Here is a 20,214-nt window from a genome sequence, read left to right as displayed (position 1 = left end):
ATTTGTAGATCTTACTTAGCTGAACATTATTGCTGTTTACAGTTCATATTTTTTAGCCATGTCAGCCATGTTGGTTGGCAGGCGGGTTATCAGACACATTCTAAAAATTGATACCCTAATGATGATTGTGGTCCACTTTTGTTAAATTTAGCCCAGTCATTTCAGAGGAGAAGATTTTTGTAAAAGTTAACAGACGACGGAAGACAAGTGATGAAAAAAGGTCATTTTGCCCATGCGGACATGTGAGCTAAAAAATAATTGCACCCGCTGCCTTTTTAAATAATTAATATGCCTATCTGCTTTTCCGTCAAATTTGCTACTTGTGGAACACTATAAATAATAGACAATGGCATGAAGTTAAATACCTTGCCTTTGGAAGTTTTATCACCTCTGTTGAGGATTGTTAACTGCTAATTAGTTGATTGAAGATTATTGAACAAATACTCCTTTGTAGTAATAGGGGTGATCTGAGTCAGATCATCCTACCTGAAATTTCTTTGCTCCGCATGTTTTTGTTCTGTAACATTTTTGTAGGAATGTCGAACATGCAATAAAACTGAGAAATATGCATGCGGAACAGTCTAATTTTCAAAATGTATGTTGAAAAATTCCTTAAATTTCCAGCCTGTGTGGGGAATTGAACTCAAGACTATGAGCATATGAAGCAACTACTCAAACCCCTACACCAGGACGACTGGATACAAACTCATTGTTAATTTACACTGACATACTTTCATGGGATAACTTATACAGAATGAAACTGTCCACATGTTATCCATTTGTAATGTGTATGACTTATGTGCATGATGTACACTAAAGAAAATCTTAAAGTAGGTTATAGGTATAAGATAAAAATGAAATGTTAATCAACTTTTAAGCATACAAATATTTAGAAGATTAGTCCAAAAACAAGTTGACGACTACTGAATCCATACCACATCTGTAAAACATTTCTTGCCATATTTGCTAAACAAAGTAAGCTCTGATCGTTTACCCATCATCTAACTTCTAGCTTCATAAGCATTTTCATAAATAAAGGCAACAGTAGTATACCACTGTTCGAAATTCATAAATTGATTCAGAAAAAAACAAATCCGGGTTACAAACTAAAACTGAGGGAAAGAGAAGAACTACGACACAACAGAAACACAACATTAAAATGTAACACACACAGAAACGAACTATAATATAACAATGGCCATTTTCCTGAATTGGTATAGGACCTTTTAAGAAAAAGATGGTGGGTTGAACCTTTTTTTGTGGCATGTCAAACCTCCCACTTTTATGGCAATGTTGAATATAATCATTAATTGCATGTACTCTCTCACATGGACTTTCAACAGCTGTTGAAGAAACTTTAACATTCAGTATTGACATAAAGTCTTATGTATATTATTTTCAATCATGTCAATACTGAATGTTAAATTTTCATAAGAACATAACCTGTATAGTGCCAACAACTGCTTTTAGAATAATCGTGTTATTTTGATGCGATGACCCTATATAAATTCCAATATATACCTTCTTTAAAGACCTGAAAATAGTATATATCTATATCCCTTCTGAATAAGTCTGTTTAAAAGGTTTGGTAAGCTTTTGAAGTGAATGACAACATTTTTGTGTTTTGTATAGAACATTACCATAAAAGATTTGCTGTGAAATACCTAAATATGTAAGATGACTGCATGTTGATTTATATTAACAAATGATGTCCTAGTAAATTTGGTAAATGTTTTGACTAGTTTGATATAGAAAACCCTTAAGTAATTTTTCAGTGAAACAGAGATTTCTTTTTGTTGAAATATAAGTCTTTTACATTAAATGAATGTAAATTTTTCAAGGTTAATTTTTATGAGTGATAAATAAAACCAAATAAAAGTAGGACTAATATAATGGGTATAACCTTCTACCAGCACTAAGAGATCAACAGCCGTGGTTAAAGGTAAACCATGTACAACCAGGCCATGAAGAAGCCCACATGATAGGTAATCATGTTGCAATAAATAAAAAAAACAATTTTCAAACACTTTTTTTTAAAATATGATTTTTATTTACAATGATTTTAACAGCACTGTTTGCTCCTCTCAATTTAGTTTGAACTGGCAGCTGAAGTTTTCTGCTTGAAGAAACTCATTTTATTCATTTATGAGTACACATACCATAAACAGCAGTTTCCCTCTAATATTAAGAACAAAAATAATTATCAGGAATAAATTCCATTCAAAATCAAATTTATGGAAACATATCCTCTGTTCTATAGATCCCTTAATATTAAAAAGGAAGCAGATGAAGGTACAAGAAAAACTGTGACCCATTTTCTATAATCGTTCCCAACCAAACTTGAATGTAAGTTGCATGATATAATGAATGATAAAAGTGTCCACATTACACAGGTGGCCCTTCATAGACCTGTATTGACTTATCGTCTGACACTGACACAATCTTAGATCCATCGTCACTGTATTTAGCTGACCATACCTATAAAACAAGGTAGAAAATAAGAAAAACATACTGAGTTACGTGTGAAAAACAAATAACACTTACTGGTAGCATGGTATATATGATTGTTTGCCCAAAATTTAGTGGACATGATATTTTTATTATCTCATTTAATTGGACTCACACAAGTAAAACTATTCACAAATTATTAAACAAATTTGATTTGCCATGGATGCAAAGAACATGATCAAAACTGGGTCCAATGATGCATCAAGATTGAAATATTTTGTATAAACTGAACACACAAATCATCATTTTATAGGAATATTTTAAAAGTATTCTTAATTCAATGTAATTGCATTGCTAAATTAGGTCATGGAGACTGAAATAATAAATCATATTGCCAAATAATATTTTCTTCTTACTCTTGGACTCACCATGGCAAAAAAAAACTTGCCTTCAAAATTCCTTAGTGAGAACCCTAAAGTTTATATGTATATACATGCAGAAAATGTGACAGAATCAGATTCCTAAGAATACAAATTTGCATTGATAATTTCACAAGTGATGTTTGCCAGCTGTAGTCATGGACTTTTTCAAATTTTTGCCAGAAGTCAGGGCTTCCCAATAAATGATGCAGGCATCTATTTCTGATTTACAGTGATCAGTGACTCAAACAAAACAAAAACAAATACAGTGAGGGCCCCTTTTTATTATAGTGTAACGTTAAAATCTGTTTCCTATAACAGCAGATATTGTAATATAAATAAAGGCAACAGAAGTATACCGCTGTTCGAAATTCATAAATCGATTGAGAAAAAAACCAAATCCAGGTTTCAAACTAAAACTGAGGGAAACGCATCAAATATAAGTCTTAGAGGAGAACTACGACAAAACAAAAACACAACATTGAAATGTAACACACACATAAACGAACTATAATATAACAATGGCCAGTTTCCTGACTTGGTACAGGACATTTTAAGAACAAATGGTGGGTTGAACCTGATCAACTATTAACCTACCTGATCTGCATGGTCATAAAATGTATGTACACACTGTCTTGATCCAGCATCCCAGATCTTTACGGTTTTGTCTGATGAACTGCAAGCAAACATATTATTTGATTATATAAAAAAGTTCTGTGCTGCAAATTTTTTTAACTTACTTTCAATTTAATAAAAATGAAAGAGTTCATTAGTGCTATTCCTTTAAAATGTATGTGGGAGAGGAGGAATGGACTTTCAAAATATCCCTACAACCAGAAACCATTCTTTTTAGATAATTTTTCATAATGGTAATAGACCCATACTGCAAAAGACCCATGACCTGCATTCAATAATCAAACTTCCCGTCCTACCCTTCTACATACATTTTCTATTCTGCAATAGATCATAAAAAAGCTATATCTCTTTTACACCAAAATCTCTTTCATCAGGTCAACCTCTTATCTCTTAGTTGTAGTATCATCTATGGATTTTGAAATCTCAATTTAAGTCACTTCTCATCAGATTAATTTTGTCTGGTTCTGTTGGCCACATTTACAATGCTTTATACATGTATACAGGTTTTATTGTATCTATGAAACTATAATTTTCAGTAGAGCCAATGTTCATTTATGTGGTAAATTTGATTAATCATAATGAAAGAAACACTACTTCAAGTCCCCATATTTTTAATACTGTAAATTCAGAAATTATTGCGATGTTTTTGTTTGTTAATGCAAGAATTGCGACTGTATAACAATTGCAATAATTTAAACTCCCATTCAAAAAATATTTATATGAATTAAACAGGATTTTTCATAATATTGCAAAATTTTAAATTGTGTTCTAGTCTAAAATGAAAAAAATCGCAATAATAAATGAATGCAATAATTTCTGAATTTACAGTAAGAGAACTACCACACACTTTTTTGTTAAAAATCACATAGTAAACATACAACAGGAAAAGTTAAACAACAGAACCCAACACAAGGCAATAGCTCCTACTGGAACACGTTCTCATTTAAAATTAGAAATTCTCATTAACGGTAATTTGTCATAATTCGTAATCAAATAGGTCGAATTATTGCTCATAAGACAAACTTATGCAAAAAAGAGAAATATAAAGAAAAAACACATTTTTATTTTATCAAGCACTTGGAAATCGTGAATCTAGCATTTTAACACCTGGTGTATGCTGAACTGAATTGTAATAAATTAACTTGCATTTCTCAGGCCTGTATGCTAGCATACGTACCTGGTGTATGCTAATGTCTACATTTAATTAATACATTGTATTTCTCAGGTATGTATGCTAGCATACGCACCTGGTGTATGCAGAACAGCAAATATTGAATCAGATGTTGTATTTCACGAGGTCTGTATGATAGCATACGAACCTGGGTGTTTAAAAAAATCCTTTACGTCAGTATAGTTGTGGTTTTACTTTATTGCCGATTTCGAGTTTTTTTTAAACTAAAAGCCTACCACTGACCTCTTTATTTTCTCCCGTTGGTAAACAGAAAAGCGTTAATTTGCAAGGCAAACCGGTGAAGCGTTCACTGTTGTAAATCTATAAATGAAAACCTATTCTCAAGTTCCATGACTATGATCGCTTTATTGACCTAACAGGTATCTGTTTTGTTTGCAAATTAAAATTACGGAAAAAATGAGGCGATCACAATTTGTGTAAAAGTTCCAAGTTCGAAGTTGTTGACAAAAATTTATATGACGTCAGGGACCTTCTGACGTAAAGCGGAAGGATATAGACGGATAGCCTTGACTTTCACAAGTTACTTTACCAGTACACTTAATTAGAATAATAGCAATTGATTACAAAACAAACTGTTTTGTTTATTATACTTGGTATTGGTAATTATTAAAAAGTCAAAGAAAAAAGGACTATTTATCTGCGGAGTCACGCACTCCTTCTAGATGACGTCATTTATAAGTGTAAACAATTTGAATGATCAATGAAGGAGTTCCCCTCACGGAGAAGAATACGCTCTATTATCTTGATTTGAATAAACCAGAAGCAAAACAGAATGTCAGATATATTTATGGTAAGTAAACCCAGCTGTTTTTGTACATTTTTGTACTTTTTTTCACGATTTCATTTAACACCCTCTTTTTTGGTGGTCGGCTTGAACATGTACACATGTAGCAACAGGTAGAATCAAAGGGGGTGCTATGCCAGTGCTTTGTGGGAAAACGTTAGTTGATTTTTTGAGGGAAACAGTACTGAAGCGTCCATCTCTAAAGAAGTCATGCAGTGCCCTCCCTATCTCATCCCCCTTATGAAACTTCTGGATATTCATGTCTTATTCTTACAACTTTTAGGGAAACAACTGTCCCAGGTAAAAAAAAGGGGGGGGGGGGGGGGGGGGGGGGGAAGCTGAGCACTTACATGTTAAAACCGGCAACAATATATAGTTTTTATATGCCTGTCCCAAGTCAGGGTCCTGACTGTTGAAGTTGTCATTGGTTCATATTTTTCCGGTTTTTCTTTTTCGTAAATTGTTTTGCTATACATTATTATTTCTTATTTTTCATGATGTTGGGTCCCATAGGCGGATACAAAAGGTACCTGTCCCCCTTTTATGGGAAACATTTGGTTGATTATATAGGAACCCCCTCCCCCTTTATGAAAATATCTAATCCGCCACTAGACTGTTTAAATCAATACTGTAACAAGGTAATTTATGAAGATCTTTTTTTAAGATACTTCAGATACTTTATTTCACTAATAGTTGTGGTAAAGCCCCTTAATGTTACAACAATAGCACTAAGGTTCATCCCTGTATTGTTAATGACCAATAAAACAAGGAGATTTCATTAGCAAACTTTTTATAAATCTACCTATTATTACGTGTTGGGGAGCTACCATTTGATTTTTATGGGGGGGGGGGGGGGGGGGGGGGGTGCTTGGATGAACAATTTTGTCCTGCATTTTTTTTTAAGCTGTAATCTCTGTCCTGCCTTTTTTTTTTTTAAAGTTTATCCTGACTTTTTTTTACCTTTATTGTCCTGACTTTTTTTTTGCAAGTGTCTCACCCTGCCTTTTTTTCACTCAAAACTCCTGTCCTGCCTATTTTTTTCAAATTTCATCCTAGCCCCCCACCCCCTAAAAATAAAATGGTAGCTCCCTTAGTTACAATTTTAATACATGTATACAGTGAAAATGAAAACGTAGCTTCGACTTCGACTGTTTTTTGTTTAGCTTTTTAGGTTTTTTTTTAAAAGAAGTAATTCAAACAAATTATGCATAAAGGATTAGAACATAGATATAGGAAGATGTGGTGTGAGTGCCAATGAGACAACTCTCCATCCAAATAACAATTAAAAAAGTAAACCATTATAGGTTAAAGTACGGCCTTCAACATGGAGCCTTGGCTCACACCGAACAACAAGCTATAAAGGGCCCCAAAAATTCCTAGTGTAAAACCATTTAAACGGGAAAACCAACGGTCTTATCTATATAAACAAAACGAGAAACGAGAAACACGTATATATTACATAAACAAACGACAACTACTGTACATCAGATTCCTGACTTAGAACAGGTGCAAACATTTGCAGCGGGATTAAACGTTTTAATGGATCCAAACCTTCTCCCTTTTTCTGAAACAATAGCATAACATCACAACATAGAAAAACATACCATAAAATATCAATTGGCAGACTTAACTCAATCAAAAAACGTATGTATGAACAGCACATTTCAAGAGTGTTCAAATTGGAAAAATGATTGTTACTAAGGAAATGACATATCTTCAATCAATCACATGCATGGCGACAATTTGTTTTTCAAGGGAACGAGTTCAATTCAACCACTATAAAGACACTTTAGTTCAAATAAACTTTTTAATCTGTAATTGTGATTTAAATGTAACCCTTAATGGGTCTTTGTTCTGTGTATTTTGGACAGTCATTATTTTGGATATATCTGGGATCTAATCCTTCTTGCCCGTTTACATAAGGATATACACCGTATATATATAGGCTCACTACCGTCTATATACTAGTAACGAAGTCTGTTTAATGTTCACATGTTTAATCATATTAAAGTACATGTATTATATATGATAAATTTAAAAGGTTCACAGCTCAGGTTCACAGTTATAAATTCCAATACAAAACGTTACTTAGTTCCAACTCTATAAAACAACATGTTACTTCATTATAATCCATATCGCAACTTAATTGTTACTTCAAGCTACTACACCAATATACGTGATCAATGCAAAAAGTGTCTTACAAAATCGTGCTATGAACCGCTGTCCTTAAATTAGATTAAACCTTGCTTTGATAAACGTCCAAATGTTATTACAATTCTACTGTGCAACTCATGTACCGTACAAACTGTCATATTTAATAATCATGATAAAGATCATTCAACAAATTAAGTATAAGTGACCATCAAATCTTTGATGTAGTTGACCACGCCACATCAATGTTGAATTTTTGAAGTGTAAAATATTTACTCGCATATATATATGTATATAATATGTAGTTTCCATTTCTCGTTTCAGCATTTTTCAAACATTGGCTATACCTTTCATGTAACTATTTATGTGTTGCTTATGAATTTAATTGTAACACTTCTTAGTGACTGGATAGGTTAAACCAATGCCTTCCTAGAAAACTATGACACCAATGAACAACACCAGACTTTTTGCTGTTCCTGCTAATAATGTATGCATGGCTTCACTAGAAAAGGCATCAGTTCTTTGGCTTTCCTGGTTGAAGGATTTGTTTTTACAACTCCAGTGTATACACAATTGTTACCATAGTATATAGTTCAACTTGGTTGACCGTTATGGAATAACCGTTTCACAGATGATTGCTGATATGTTTCTCACGACATAACTACAATCCCCTTCCCTTTTCATGGATTTGGCTTACTGTATAAAGCTAGTTATCGGGTTGGTAAAAACATGAGCAACCCGACGATGCCACTGTTGGACATGTGGAGCAGTATCTGCTTACCCTTCTTGAGCACCTGAGATCATCCTCAGTTTTTGGTTAGGATTCGTGTTGCTCAGACTTTGTTTGTTTTCTATGCTGTTTCTTGTGTACTTTAATTTGTATATGCAGACATTTAAGACTGGGGGCAAACCATACACTTACTGAACACCAGTTTGGTTTGACAATACTAGAATGTATGTAAAACTACAATTCAATAAAACATAGATTGGTATACAAGCAATTAAAGCTTGTATGTATCCATGCAAGAAAAATAAGTTTTCACCTGTATGCAAGAATACCGTGAACTGAAAATGGCAAACAAATATGCAAACTTTTATGTTCCAATGGGTATAGGATTATATGTTGGTATGCCGATAATCAACAAGGGTTTATTGAAAAGCGGGTTGGTATACGAGGAAACCCCCCTGAGTGTTGCAGTTAAGAGTTTTAAAAAGAGCTTTCATTCAAATTCAAATGAAGTTGAAGGCTATACATAAGTAATTCCTTACATCCATGTACTTCGACCTTTTCATTTCACAATCATAAAAATAAAATTGAGAATGGAAATGGGGAATGTGTCAAAGAGACAACAACCCGACCAAATAAAAAAAAACCAGCAGAAGGTCACCTACAGGTCTTCAATGTAGCGAGAAATTCCTTCAGCCGGCCCCTAAACAAATATATACTAGTTCAGTGATAATGAACGCCATACTAATTTTCAAATTGTACACAAGAAACTAAAATCAAAATAATACAAGACTAACAAAGGCCAGAGGCTCCCGACTTGGGACAGGCGCAAAAATGCGGTGGGGTTAAACATGTTTATGAGATCTCAACCCTCCCCCTATACCTCTAACCAATGTAGAAAAGTAAACGCATAACAATACGCACATTAAAATTCAGTTCAAGAGAAGTCCGATTCTGATGTCAGAAGATGTAACCAAAGAAAATAAACAAAATGACAATAATACATAAATAACAACAGACTACTAGCAGTTAACTGACATGCCAGCTCCAGACTTCAATTAAACTGACTGAAAGATTACACATCTCCTTATTTTCTAAGGTAGGTATGCAAACATAATTAAATAAGAAATGTTACAACTCAGTAAATACTTAGCATTCAGGTATACAGACTTGCCATTACAAACATGAATCCAGAATAAAATTTTAGAATCCATGCAGGCATACAAGTACCTAGCAGAAAAAAAACCCATAAATAAATTTAAAAAATCGGTTTACATATCCCAGGTTCGTATACAGGCATACAGACCTTAACTATGCCAAAATAAATATATTAAGGTTCTAAATACACCAGATTTGAATGCAGGAATACAGACCTGACAAATACTTACTAGTTATATACGCAGAAAGTGAGAGTTTAACATACACCAGGTCGGTATGCTAGCATACAGACCTGACAAATACTAGTATATGCATATAGTGAGAGTTTAACATACACCAGGTCGGTATGCTAGCATACAGACCTGACAAATACTAGTATATATGCATAGAGTGAGAGTTTAACATACACCAGGTCGGTATCTAGCATACAGACCTGAAAAATGCTAGTATATGTATAGAGTGAGAATTTAGCATTAACCAGGTCGGTATGCTAGCATACAGACCTGAAATATAAGTATATATGCATAGAGTGAGAGTTTAGCATTAACCAGGTCGGTATGCTAGCATACAGACCTGAAATATAAGTATATATGCATAGAGTGAGAGTTTAGCATTAACCAGGTCGGTATGCTGGCATACAGACCTGACAAATTCTAGTATACACATACAGTGAGGTTTTAGCATACACCAGGGTGGTATGCAGGCATACAGACCTGACAAATACAAGTAAGAGAAAAAAGACTTAATTTAGCATTCTTTTCATTGAAACATCTGAAATAAAGATGAGTAAATGGTATGTTATGTATATATTTCAAAACTGACATAAAAGTATAACAAAAATGCAGAATGAGTATCTTTTTAATGTTTATTTACTTGAACTATTTCCTTGGTGTTAAAATAGTTCATTCTAGCATCCTATAAAAAAGGTTTATGATAAAATAATGAAATTTTGGTTCGCATTTACAAAGAAAGATCACAGATCATCACAAATCTTGCCAAAAGATGACAAACAAATATTGTTAATGCTATACAGTGAGTTTTTTACGCGAAATATATCAATAATTCCAAATTTTGTAGCCTTTTCACACAAAAATAAGTTAAGTGGCATATGAGAATTTCTAATTTTAGATGAGAACGTGTTCTGGATGTGTCGGAGACAGAAATAAATCAGTTTGTGTCAGAATTCATATTTACTGAAAATTTGGTGGAAATTAGAAAAAATAACAAACACTACATATTTAATACTAATAATGTATTAATTCAAATGTAATTCAAATGAAATGAAAGAAAATGAGGAAATTACATAATAAACTTATTTGATTAAATATATTTTACCTTGAAACAAAATGTGTGTCATCTTTACAGAAGTCTACACTGAGTACCCATGAACCATGTCCTGACAGAGCACCAGCCATGATAGCATGTTGTCTAAAATGTAATATTGTCAATATAATGGAATTTGATGTGACTGTCATACAAGTAAGTAGTTTAGCTAGCTATAAAACCAGGTTCAACCCACCATTCAGGAATATGACAGTTGTTATCCATTGGTTGGTTTGATGTGTTAGAGCTTTTGATTGTGCCATTTGGTTAGGGACTTTCCGTCTTGAATTTTCCTTGGAGTTGAGTATTTTTATGATTTTACTCTCATGCTCAGATTTTAGTTCTCTATGTGTTTTTTTAATACTGTTTGTCTTTTGTTTGTTTTCCATTTTTAGCCATGTTTGTCACAAACTTAAGCGTTTGAAAATCCTTTAAGTTTTGTTCATCTCTCTTATACTACTTCCAATATTTTCATTTGTTTTCTTTTGAATTGTAAATACTTATGGAAGACTTTTCAAATTGTCCTCCATCAGTGCCACATTATTCTAAACTTTAAAATAGTTTGTTGAAATCAATGCAAAATGATAAATTTTAATACTTTAGAATGCAAAAACTGGGAGTCTCAAAAAATTTATCCTTGAAGATAAAACATGATGAATGAAGGATATCAATTAACACTTAAATAATGATTACATTAAATTAAAGATGTAACTAGGTCTGGTTAAGAATTTAATAAAATGTTCTTTTCCTACGATACAGGGTAAAATATTTTGCCCTATCACACCAATTTTTCTGTTCATATAAGACTTCATTAGTCATTAAACAAAATTTTAGCAAATTCTAGATCTCTTCTCTTTCAATTTGAGACCCAAGTATTACCATTGCGAATAAAAAGGTAAAATTTTGAGTCAGCCTTTTTATGCCATATAGAAAAAAATAATATTAGAAAAAGTGCTCCATAACCTATCAATATTTTAAGCTTCTTTTGTTTCTTAACTCACTCTCTTCTGACTAAAAGAATCTATTTTAAATTCTACATTATTTTTAATCAACTAAGTACATTCTTTAGAACAAACCTGGTACACTTACATTTCATAGACTTTAATAGTATTGTCATCTGACCCTGTCAGAAGTAACTGTGAGTCGGGTGAAAAACACAGAGATCTGATTGGTTTAGCATGACCTGAAAATGAAAAGAGTAACTGAATATATTTCAATAACATAAAAACAGGATTATTGTATTCAATTTCAAATGTAAACTTTGAACTATAAGCTTGTGACAAATACAAAACTTATACAAGTGTCACTGCACCTCTTTTCTTTTTCTCTTCTCTGATTAACCTTCAATAGATTAAATGTATGTTTGTTTTCAAAAATATGAAACAGAATAATTAATAATATTAGTTTTAGTGCACTTTTCAATTCATATTTTGGGATTAACCTTCATTTTGGTATATTTAGGTAAAACTTTTAGTGTAGCTCATAATAAAATATTTGGATCAACCAAATCAAATGGATCATAGTTTGTCCTAAAAAGATTAAGCACAACTCAAAATACTGTTGAATACTGTGAATTCATTTATTTTCGTGGATACCAATTTTTGTGGATTAGGAAAAACTTGACTGTTCGTGGATATCTAATTTTGTGGTTTTGCCAAAATCTGCATTCAAGACTATAGAAAATTTGTCATTCCTTGAACATTGAATTTTGTGGTTCACTTGTACACATGAAATGCACGAAAATTGGTTTCCAACAAATAATTATGAATCCACAGTAGTTGGATAAATCAAGATAATATTCTGGAGGATAGAAAAATATTTGTTTATAAATCATTGAAAATGTAAACAATAATTATGTTTTAACAAATATTATTGTGCTACTATCAAAATCAAATCAGTTAAATACGTCTGGCATATATACTAAATTTAGTCCTGGTATCTATGATGAGTTTATTTACCTATTCAGGACAAAACAGTCAAACAAAATTTTAATCTACCTATAACATATGCGGTTCTTGAACTTGTAATCAAACTGATTTGGTCTATTTTAGATGAATCACTACAGATTGTCTGACCAAATGTCCAATAGTCCTTTGATGATTTTAGTGATGTCTGGTACAAGTTAGTCAAATACATGTATGATACTGAATTGATGCAGACTTGATTGTACATTCTTCTATAGTAGACTTTAAATTTTTATAATATTTCTTTTATTTATTGCACATGATTTTATATGAGTCAAACCTTTTCTGAGCTATCCTCATCTGGTTTAAACTAGAATAAATATAAGTTTCTGCATGTTTGATGATGGTAAAATGTATGGTATAAACCAGCAAACCTTACCTTCCAATGTGTTGATAGGTACACCTTTATTTACATCAAAGACGTTAACAATCCCGTCTATAGAACCACATGCTATATACTGGCCATTGGGACTCTGAAAAACAAAAGTTCAAGGTATTTCATTTAATATACATTGTAACTTGTTTAGTTTTCAATTACTTTTTACTGTTTGACTTTAGCATCTGTATAAATAAGAGCTACACAAAAAGGGGGAGTCACATGTGGAAAAACATCTATTCAGGTAAAGTGGTGTAACATTTGGAGCAGGATCCACTGACCTGGAGATAACTCCTGCTTTTTGATTAGGTTTGTTTTGCTTTGGCTTTAGTTTTCTTTGTTGTTTTGAGTGTTCTGTTGTTCGACTTTTGGTCATTTTTTTTGGTCATGGCATTGTTAGTTTGTTTTTCAATTTTTTCCACTATCCTTTTAAGACACAAGTTTACATACTGTGGATTCATTTATTTTAGTGGGTATCAATTTTCATGGATTGAGGAAAAGTTACATGTTCGTGGATATTGAAATTAGTGGATTAGCAATCTAAGTCTGCATTCAAACCTTGTAATTCTTTGAACATTTTATTTCATGGTTTACCATTACCCACAATATTGGAATCCAAAGATTAATAAAGAATCCACAGTAACAATTTCTCTGATAGCATACACAATCCTTGGTAAAATTACTTGAAAATAATTCAATTTCAGGTTATTATCAAAATACAACAGAAACCATACATAAGATCATTTTAACATTTACATTAAAGAGTGAATTATCTCCCCTGTACATGTGTAAACCTACATAAGCAATACTTAGTGTAAATTTCCCTCTGGTGTCCATGGTCATTTCTTTTCTCCCTGAATCCACACCAAATATGTTAATTTTACCACTGTGACTACCTGTCGCTAAAAATTTGGAGTCTGGTGAAAATGCTAGCGTCCAGGCATCCACTGCAAAAAAAAGTTCAAAGGTTAAAAGTTTGCATTAAAAACATTTACCCTTGTATCTGACTTAAAGTGTTATTCAGGCATCCACTGCCAGAGAAGGTCAAAGGTTGCATTAAAAACATTTACCCTTGTATTGGACTTAAAGTGTTATTTTCTTTAAAGATACATTTTCATTTGATCAGGAGTTATATTTCTTGCATTCTAGACTTTTTTTGGTACAGAATATTATCACTGCTTTTAATTATTTCTTTGACATTTTATAAGGTAATTTCTTTTATTGGTAGATTTGTATTTTTTACACATGTGCAGTTACAGTACACAAAATGATTCTGTCAAAAAACATTCTCAGTAGTAATCTTTAAGAAAAGGTGCAAAGGTCGTCTGAAACTAAAAGTGCAGTGATAGTTATGCTCCAAGCTAACAGTGACTGATCTATAGTTGGAGAACAGTAATAAAGGCATTGTTCTTTCCATTTCATTTTTTTGTTATCTCCAGGTAGAATTTTTGTGTTACTCAAAAAAAAAAAACACATATAAAACCTTACCTGGACCTGCATCAATACTTTTAATACATTTGCCTGTGATGATATCCCATACTCTTACATGGCTGTCTAAACTACTGGAAGCAGCCACTATCAATGGGTTAAGGAATAGTTTTCTTTTGAACTTGAACTACTAAAAGGGGGGTGCATACTATACATAACTGTGTACTATACACAGCCAAACACGGTAAATGATCTTGTAGTAACTTGCTTGTTGACATTTCAGAATGTCAATCACTTACATAGCAGGATCTACTTACCCTTAAGGAGCACTAAATCACCTCATGTTATTGGTGGGGTTTGTATTACTCAGTGTTTAGTTTTCTATGTTGTGTTTTGTGTACTATTGTTTGTCTGTTGATCTTTTTCTTTTTCAGTCATGGCATTGTAAATTAAGTTCCACTTATGAGTTTGGATGTTTTTGTTAATGTCTACAGGAAAAACACCAAGCTGACATTCTTTGTCTTTTTTTATTTTAAATTTGTTAATGTTGTACTGTTGTCTATTTTATTTTACTTTTTGATTGGTTCCTTATTTATTTCATACCCCTTTTTTATTTTCTTATTTATTTTTAAAAAGGATACATGTTCCGTTTTTGTTAATGTCTACAGAAACAACACCAAGCTGATGTCCTTCTAAGGCATGTCGTAGATCTAATCTTCCGTCTGTCCTGTAAAATAAGAGAAAATGAAATTATCATCCAAAAGGTTAAAAAAAATTAAATATGTAAATTGTAACATATATATATTAAGGGTGTTCGCTTCTCTTGTTTTTTAATTGTTGTCAGATTTTCAGAACCCTCTGGTTTTATCCATTTAGTACTATCAAAATGATTTACCCACTATCCCCTACTTTTCTTTTCGTAATTTGATTACATTTTAAAATGTCTTTTTTGAAAATCTTATAAAATCCTTACCATTTTTTCATCATTTTTCAAAGAAAAAGACGCCAATGTTAAGTGTATGAAAAATCTAGAGAGAATCACTTCCCACCAAATTTTCAAAAGCTTATACTCAGAAAACAACCAAACTGAACCTTTATTTGTTCCTGCTTTTTAGGTTCCTTTATTTCAAAACTAACAATTAATTACAAGCTTTTTATTTTGAAACAAAGTAACCAACAACCTTAAGAAATCTCATGTGCAACTCAATATATCAGTGGCCACATTTTCTAGAAGTATGTCATCTGCAAACATTTCACTGATCATTTAAATGCATATTGTACAACACCTGAATCTTAAATAACCAATTGATCCAACTTTAATTTTAGTTCTTTAATATGTTTATGAGTTTAGTGTGACTTGAACTTTTCACTGAAAATTTGTGTTAAGCATGTTTAGGGGCCACCTAAGGCCCACCTCCATGTATGGAATTTTCTCACTGTATTGAAGACAGATTAGTGGCCATAGGCTATTTTTTGTTCCTTTGTCGGGTTGTTGTCTCGCAGACACATTCCTCAATATTATTTTAGAATATACATATTTTCAAATATATAAGTTTCAAATTCCTTGTATTATTTTTTTTACAATTAAAAATATATATAAAAGTGTAAATAAAAATATGATATTACAGATAAAGTTAATCTTAAATAATAATTTTACCATCTCCATATTTTGACGAGATCATCTATTCCCCCTGTTATAATGTTCTCAGATCCATCTGTTTCATTTTTCTTCCAAGCACAACTCCAAATACTGTCTTCATGTGCTATAAAATAACAAAATTATTATAAGCATCATTGAAGGTGGTTACGGTGGTACCCAACACTTTGACTGTTATTAATTTGGTTCATTTAATTTTCATAAAGTGTTGACAAAATGTTAACTTTGACCCCTTGACAAAAATATAAAAATTTTAAAAAATTTGAACTAACCACTTTATCAGAAAAAAATCAGTTTATGTAGCAGTTTGACAAACACTATTTTTCATCACTGAGAAGCTTAATATTTCCTTAACCAGGTTAACAATAAAATGTTGAACTCATTTTTACTGAGTTATCTCCCTGTAGTGTTAGGTACCATCTTAAATTCAATTGTTAACATTTACCATGATTTTTGTCAGATAATTGGAATCCTTTGGTTTTATCCATTTTGTTCCATTACAAACTTTGTCTGCTAAAACCTACTTCTCGTTTCTTTACTTTATAGCATATATCACGACGTATATACTTAGTTTAAAATCTTATAAAATCCTTGTGTTCTTTTCATACAGTTTTTTGAAAGAGAAAAGGTGTTTTAAAATTAAATGAATGATAATACTAGAGATAATCATTTTCCACCAACTTTTCATGGCTTACATGTATATCTTAAAAATATGCATACAGACCTTAATTTTTTTCTGTTTTTTAGTTCTGATTTATATATTTGTGTTGCTTAATCTTCAGTTTTCTATTTTGTGTCTTGTGTAGTGTGTACTAACTACTTATCTGTTTGCCTTTTTTCTTTATTAGCCATGGCGTTGTCAGTTTATTTTTGATTTATGAGTTTGACTGTCTCTTTGGTATCTTTCGACGCTCTTTTATCATGTTTATAAATATATATGTACTCAGATTTTATAGAAGTCTTTTGAAACATTGTACTTAATGAAATTCATTAGTGATAGAAAGTTATATCTGATTTGTGAATTAACAATGATTAAACTCACCTTGTTCCTGTTTGAATATCAGGGAATACTACAAAGATTAAAAATAATTAGGTTAACAGGAAATATTATTTTATCATGTTTTTAGGTCAAATGTCATGTGCTCAATTTTGTTTAAATATCCAACTTTTGATGGTTGGTGTGAATGCCAGTGAAAAACCAGAGAGCTACGTTTTAAATTGTTACAGTAAACATGGTAAAATATAAATCAACACAAATTTATCTAATTCATTCAAGGTAATGTTATTAATCTTGAGCCTATTAAACCTGCTGTATATTTTATAATACTTAAGTCTTTTGTTGGTGTGGTTCATAGGTGTTTTGCTTTCCTTGTTCTGTATATAGATAAGACAGCTGGTTTTGTGTTGACATTGTTTTACAGTCAACGACAGTGGTCATTTTGGTGACCTTTATAGCTTTCTGTTTATTGTATATATATATGCATGATATGTGAGCATAAGTGTTTTGTTCAACATGTTCAAACTTCAAGGTAGTAGTTTGACCTGTAATTTTTAATTTAAAATACATTGGCACTCTAACCACACCTTCTTATTTTTTATCATTACAAAAATGTGGACTTTTTTCAAGTAATCCGAACCATGATTTCTGATTCTAACATGCTAACGGGCTACAAATATATGCTATTCCATCTGCTTTGCTTTGTTATATTTCATTGCATTTCGGTATATTTTGTTTTGATTCCATTTCTCACTTTATAAATATCGGGAAAAATCATCTAAACATTTTAACATGTTTAATAAAATAAAAAAATCTCTTTCAACATGTTCAAAGACCAAATGAAAAAAAAAGAGTTTGGCTTTATGACTTTGCAGGTAGGCGTCAAAGCAAATATTAAAATAGTCTTTATTACAAGACGTCATAATTATTTGGACTAGTAAACTAGGGTATTAAAACTTGTGGAACTCATGTACACAATGACATTGTCAATGTGCTGAAAACGCTTTTAAAAAAAAAACTTTAATAGGCCAGTTCCCGGGATACAGTTTTCAGACGAATCTGTCATGTGACTTTCATCACCACCTGACAAAAATGTATGCATAGAAATTTCCAGCACATGTTGAGCAAACGGGTGAAAAAGTCTTATTTTATATTGCACAAAATATTTGGGAAATTAAAATCTAAAAGGATGGTCACCCTCACTCAATCCTATGGCAATCACGATTTATATGTACTTACAGAACATTAATTATTTCTATACTACCCTACAGAATGACGATTATGAAAGTGCTGGAAACTTTTTATAGACAGGGATGCAGGCGCGCCTTCTATCTGCAGACTACGCGAATGAATTTTATTTTTACAGGACATTCGGTCTGGTAAGCATCCTAGCTTTACCAGACCGAATGAAATTTTACCAGACCAATTTTTTTTTACATCTAATTGTATATTATCCGACAAAAAACAACAAACATATGACTTTGTTGTGCCGGCCTACTCCTCACCAAAATGCACAAATTAAAACAAAATGATGTAACAAGAGGGGATATTGTTATGAAAGTTGTGCACAATTGCTTGAATGCATTTCAGTGAAGAGTAATGTCCCATTTTATTGGATTTTGACAATGTTTGTGAACTAAACATAATTTAGAGTTTCTGTATAAAATATTATTTTTTGTTTCTTCTTTCTTTTTCATATATCTTTTGGTTTTCAATTCTTGTGGTTATATTTCATAGCTAAATTTTGTGATCTGCTTGGATTTTTATTCATTTATTGTATTTAAATCGGCAAACCCGGAATTATCCTTATCCGTTCCCAGAATCTGATCCGGTTTTATTTGCATTTCCGGTTGTGCCAATGATGGCATCCATTGTTGTTTTTGACAGTCAGATATGTTTTTACCCGGATTTACACATTACTGGTTGTCGATGTTCGGCATAAAGCTAGCGGTTGAACAAAATAAACATCGCTGTGATGAATAATAAAGATGAAAATGAATTTGAGATTGTTTGGCAATTTTGCTAGAATGTTCCATGAAAAAAAAACACCGGACATTCGGACCGGAATTCAACAAAATTTTACCAGACCGATCCATTATTTACCGGATTTGTCCGACGGTCCAACGTATTTCGTGTAGTCTGTATCTGGTAAATGACGTCATAAAGGCATGCAAAATTGACGATCTTTTCCGGTGGAAGACATGATTCCAGAAATGACCTGTATGTGGGTCTCATTGGGGTTTAAGCATGATATTATTCTAGAGTGATTTTCTGATTTATCAATTACTTTGTTCTTTTTTTATCGTGTTTATTAACAGCCACACCAGCTGTTCTCCACAAATTCATCTAACTCATTATTAGCCTATGTACATAGTTTTAATCACCTTTTTAAAAAAGTTAAATTACGCACCTCAAATTTATTTCCATATATTTTTGTCTTTGTCTTTGTAAATATATATATAGGCCACGCTGCGCGCGCAAACAGTAAATAATCTTCAGATCATTGAAGGACTACTGAAAACCTAAAGAAGAAGAAGCCACTGACACTGTGGATGATGTGGAGCCTGGAGGAGAGAAAAAGAGTAATGACACTATGTCAACAGTAAGGATCTGAGTAACAGTCACTTAACTGATTCATCCGGTGTGTAGTTAAAAGCAATATACGAATGATCTTTAATTGTCTATAATATAAAAGCAATTTCTTTTCCTTACCAACTGATTCGCCATCCCGTTGCCGGTGGCTGTGTAGTCAATAGAATGTTTTGTTTCCCATTCGGTTTTACTGTTAGATTAAACGCGCACCTGTCTAAGATAAAAATTTATAGTCTCTAACAAAATATTGTTTTGTTAAATTCTTGATTTGATCTGTTAAATTACATTTATATAACAGTTATTACTATAAAATTATTATTAAATAAAATATGATATATTTCTCTTTAAAAATATATACATCT

At 32.0% G+C, this 20,214-nt stretch overlaps 1 protein-coding gene across 1 annotated transcript; it reads right to left on the bottom strand.

Moving 5' to 3' along the window:
- Positions 1-2,027: 2,027 nt before the first annotated feature.
- Positions 2,028-20,087, bottom strand: LOC139495555 (superkiller complex protein 8-like). Its single transcript, XM_071283822.1, has 11 exons — positions 19,973-20,087; positions 17,306-17,333; positions 16,264-16,369; positions 15,248-15,333; positions 14,667-14,753; positions 13,977-14,125; positions 13,182-13,275; positions 11,928-12,021; positions 10,851-10,943; positions 3,465-3,543; positions 2,028-2,478 (listed from the first exon to the last, which is right to left on the bottom strand). The coding sequence occupies exons 1-11, from the start codon at positions 19,985-19,987 to the stop codon at positions 2,386-2,388; spliced, it is 924 nt and encodes a 307-aa protein (XP_071139923.1). The 5' UTR covers positions 19,988-20,087; the 3' UTR covers positions 2,028-2,385.
- Between the last annotated feature and the right edge of the window lie 127 nt (positions 20,088-20,214).

This window comes from Mytilus edulis, chromosome 11 (assembly GCF_963676685.1).
Source record: "Mytilus edulis chromosome 11, xbMytEdul2.2, whole genome shotgun sequence".
Lineage (NCBI taxonomy): Eukaryota > Metazoa > Mollusca > Bivalvia > Mytilida > Mytilidae > Mytilus > Mytilus edulis.
This window is presented reverse-complemented; position numbering and strand designations above follow the sequence as displayed.

Bases quoted from the DNA above. Each gene is read 5' to 3' on its own strand.
- LOC139495555 (XM_071283822.1), bottom strand. The intron at 14,126-14,666 runs GTAAGGTTTTAT...TTTTTTTTGCAG, and splicing joins AAGTATTGATGCAGGTCCAG to TGGATGCCTGGACGCTAGCA. The intron at 12,022-13,181 runs GTAAGGTTTGCT...TTTCATTTTCAG, and splicing joins ACCTATCAACACATTGGAAG to GTCATGCTAAACCAATCAGA.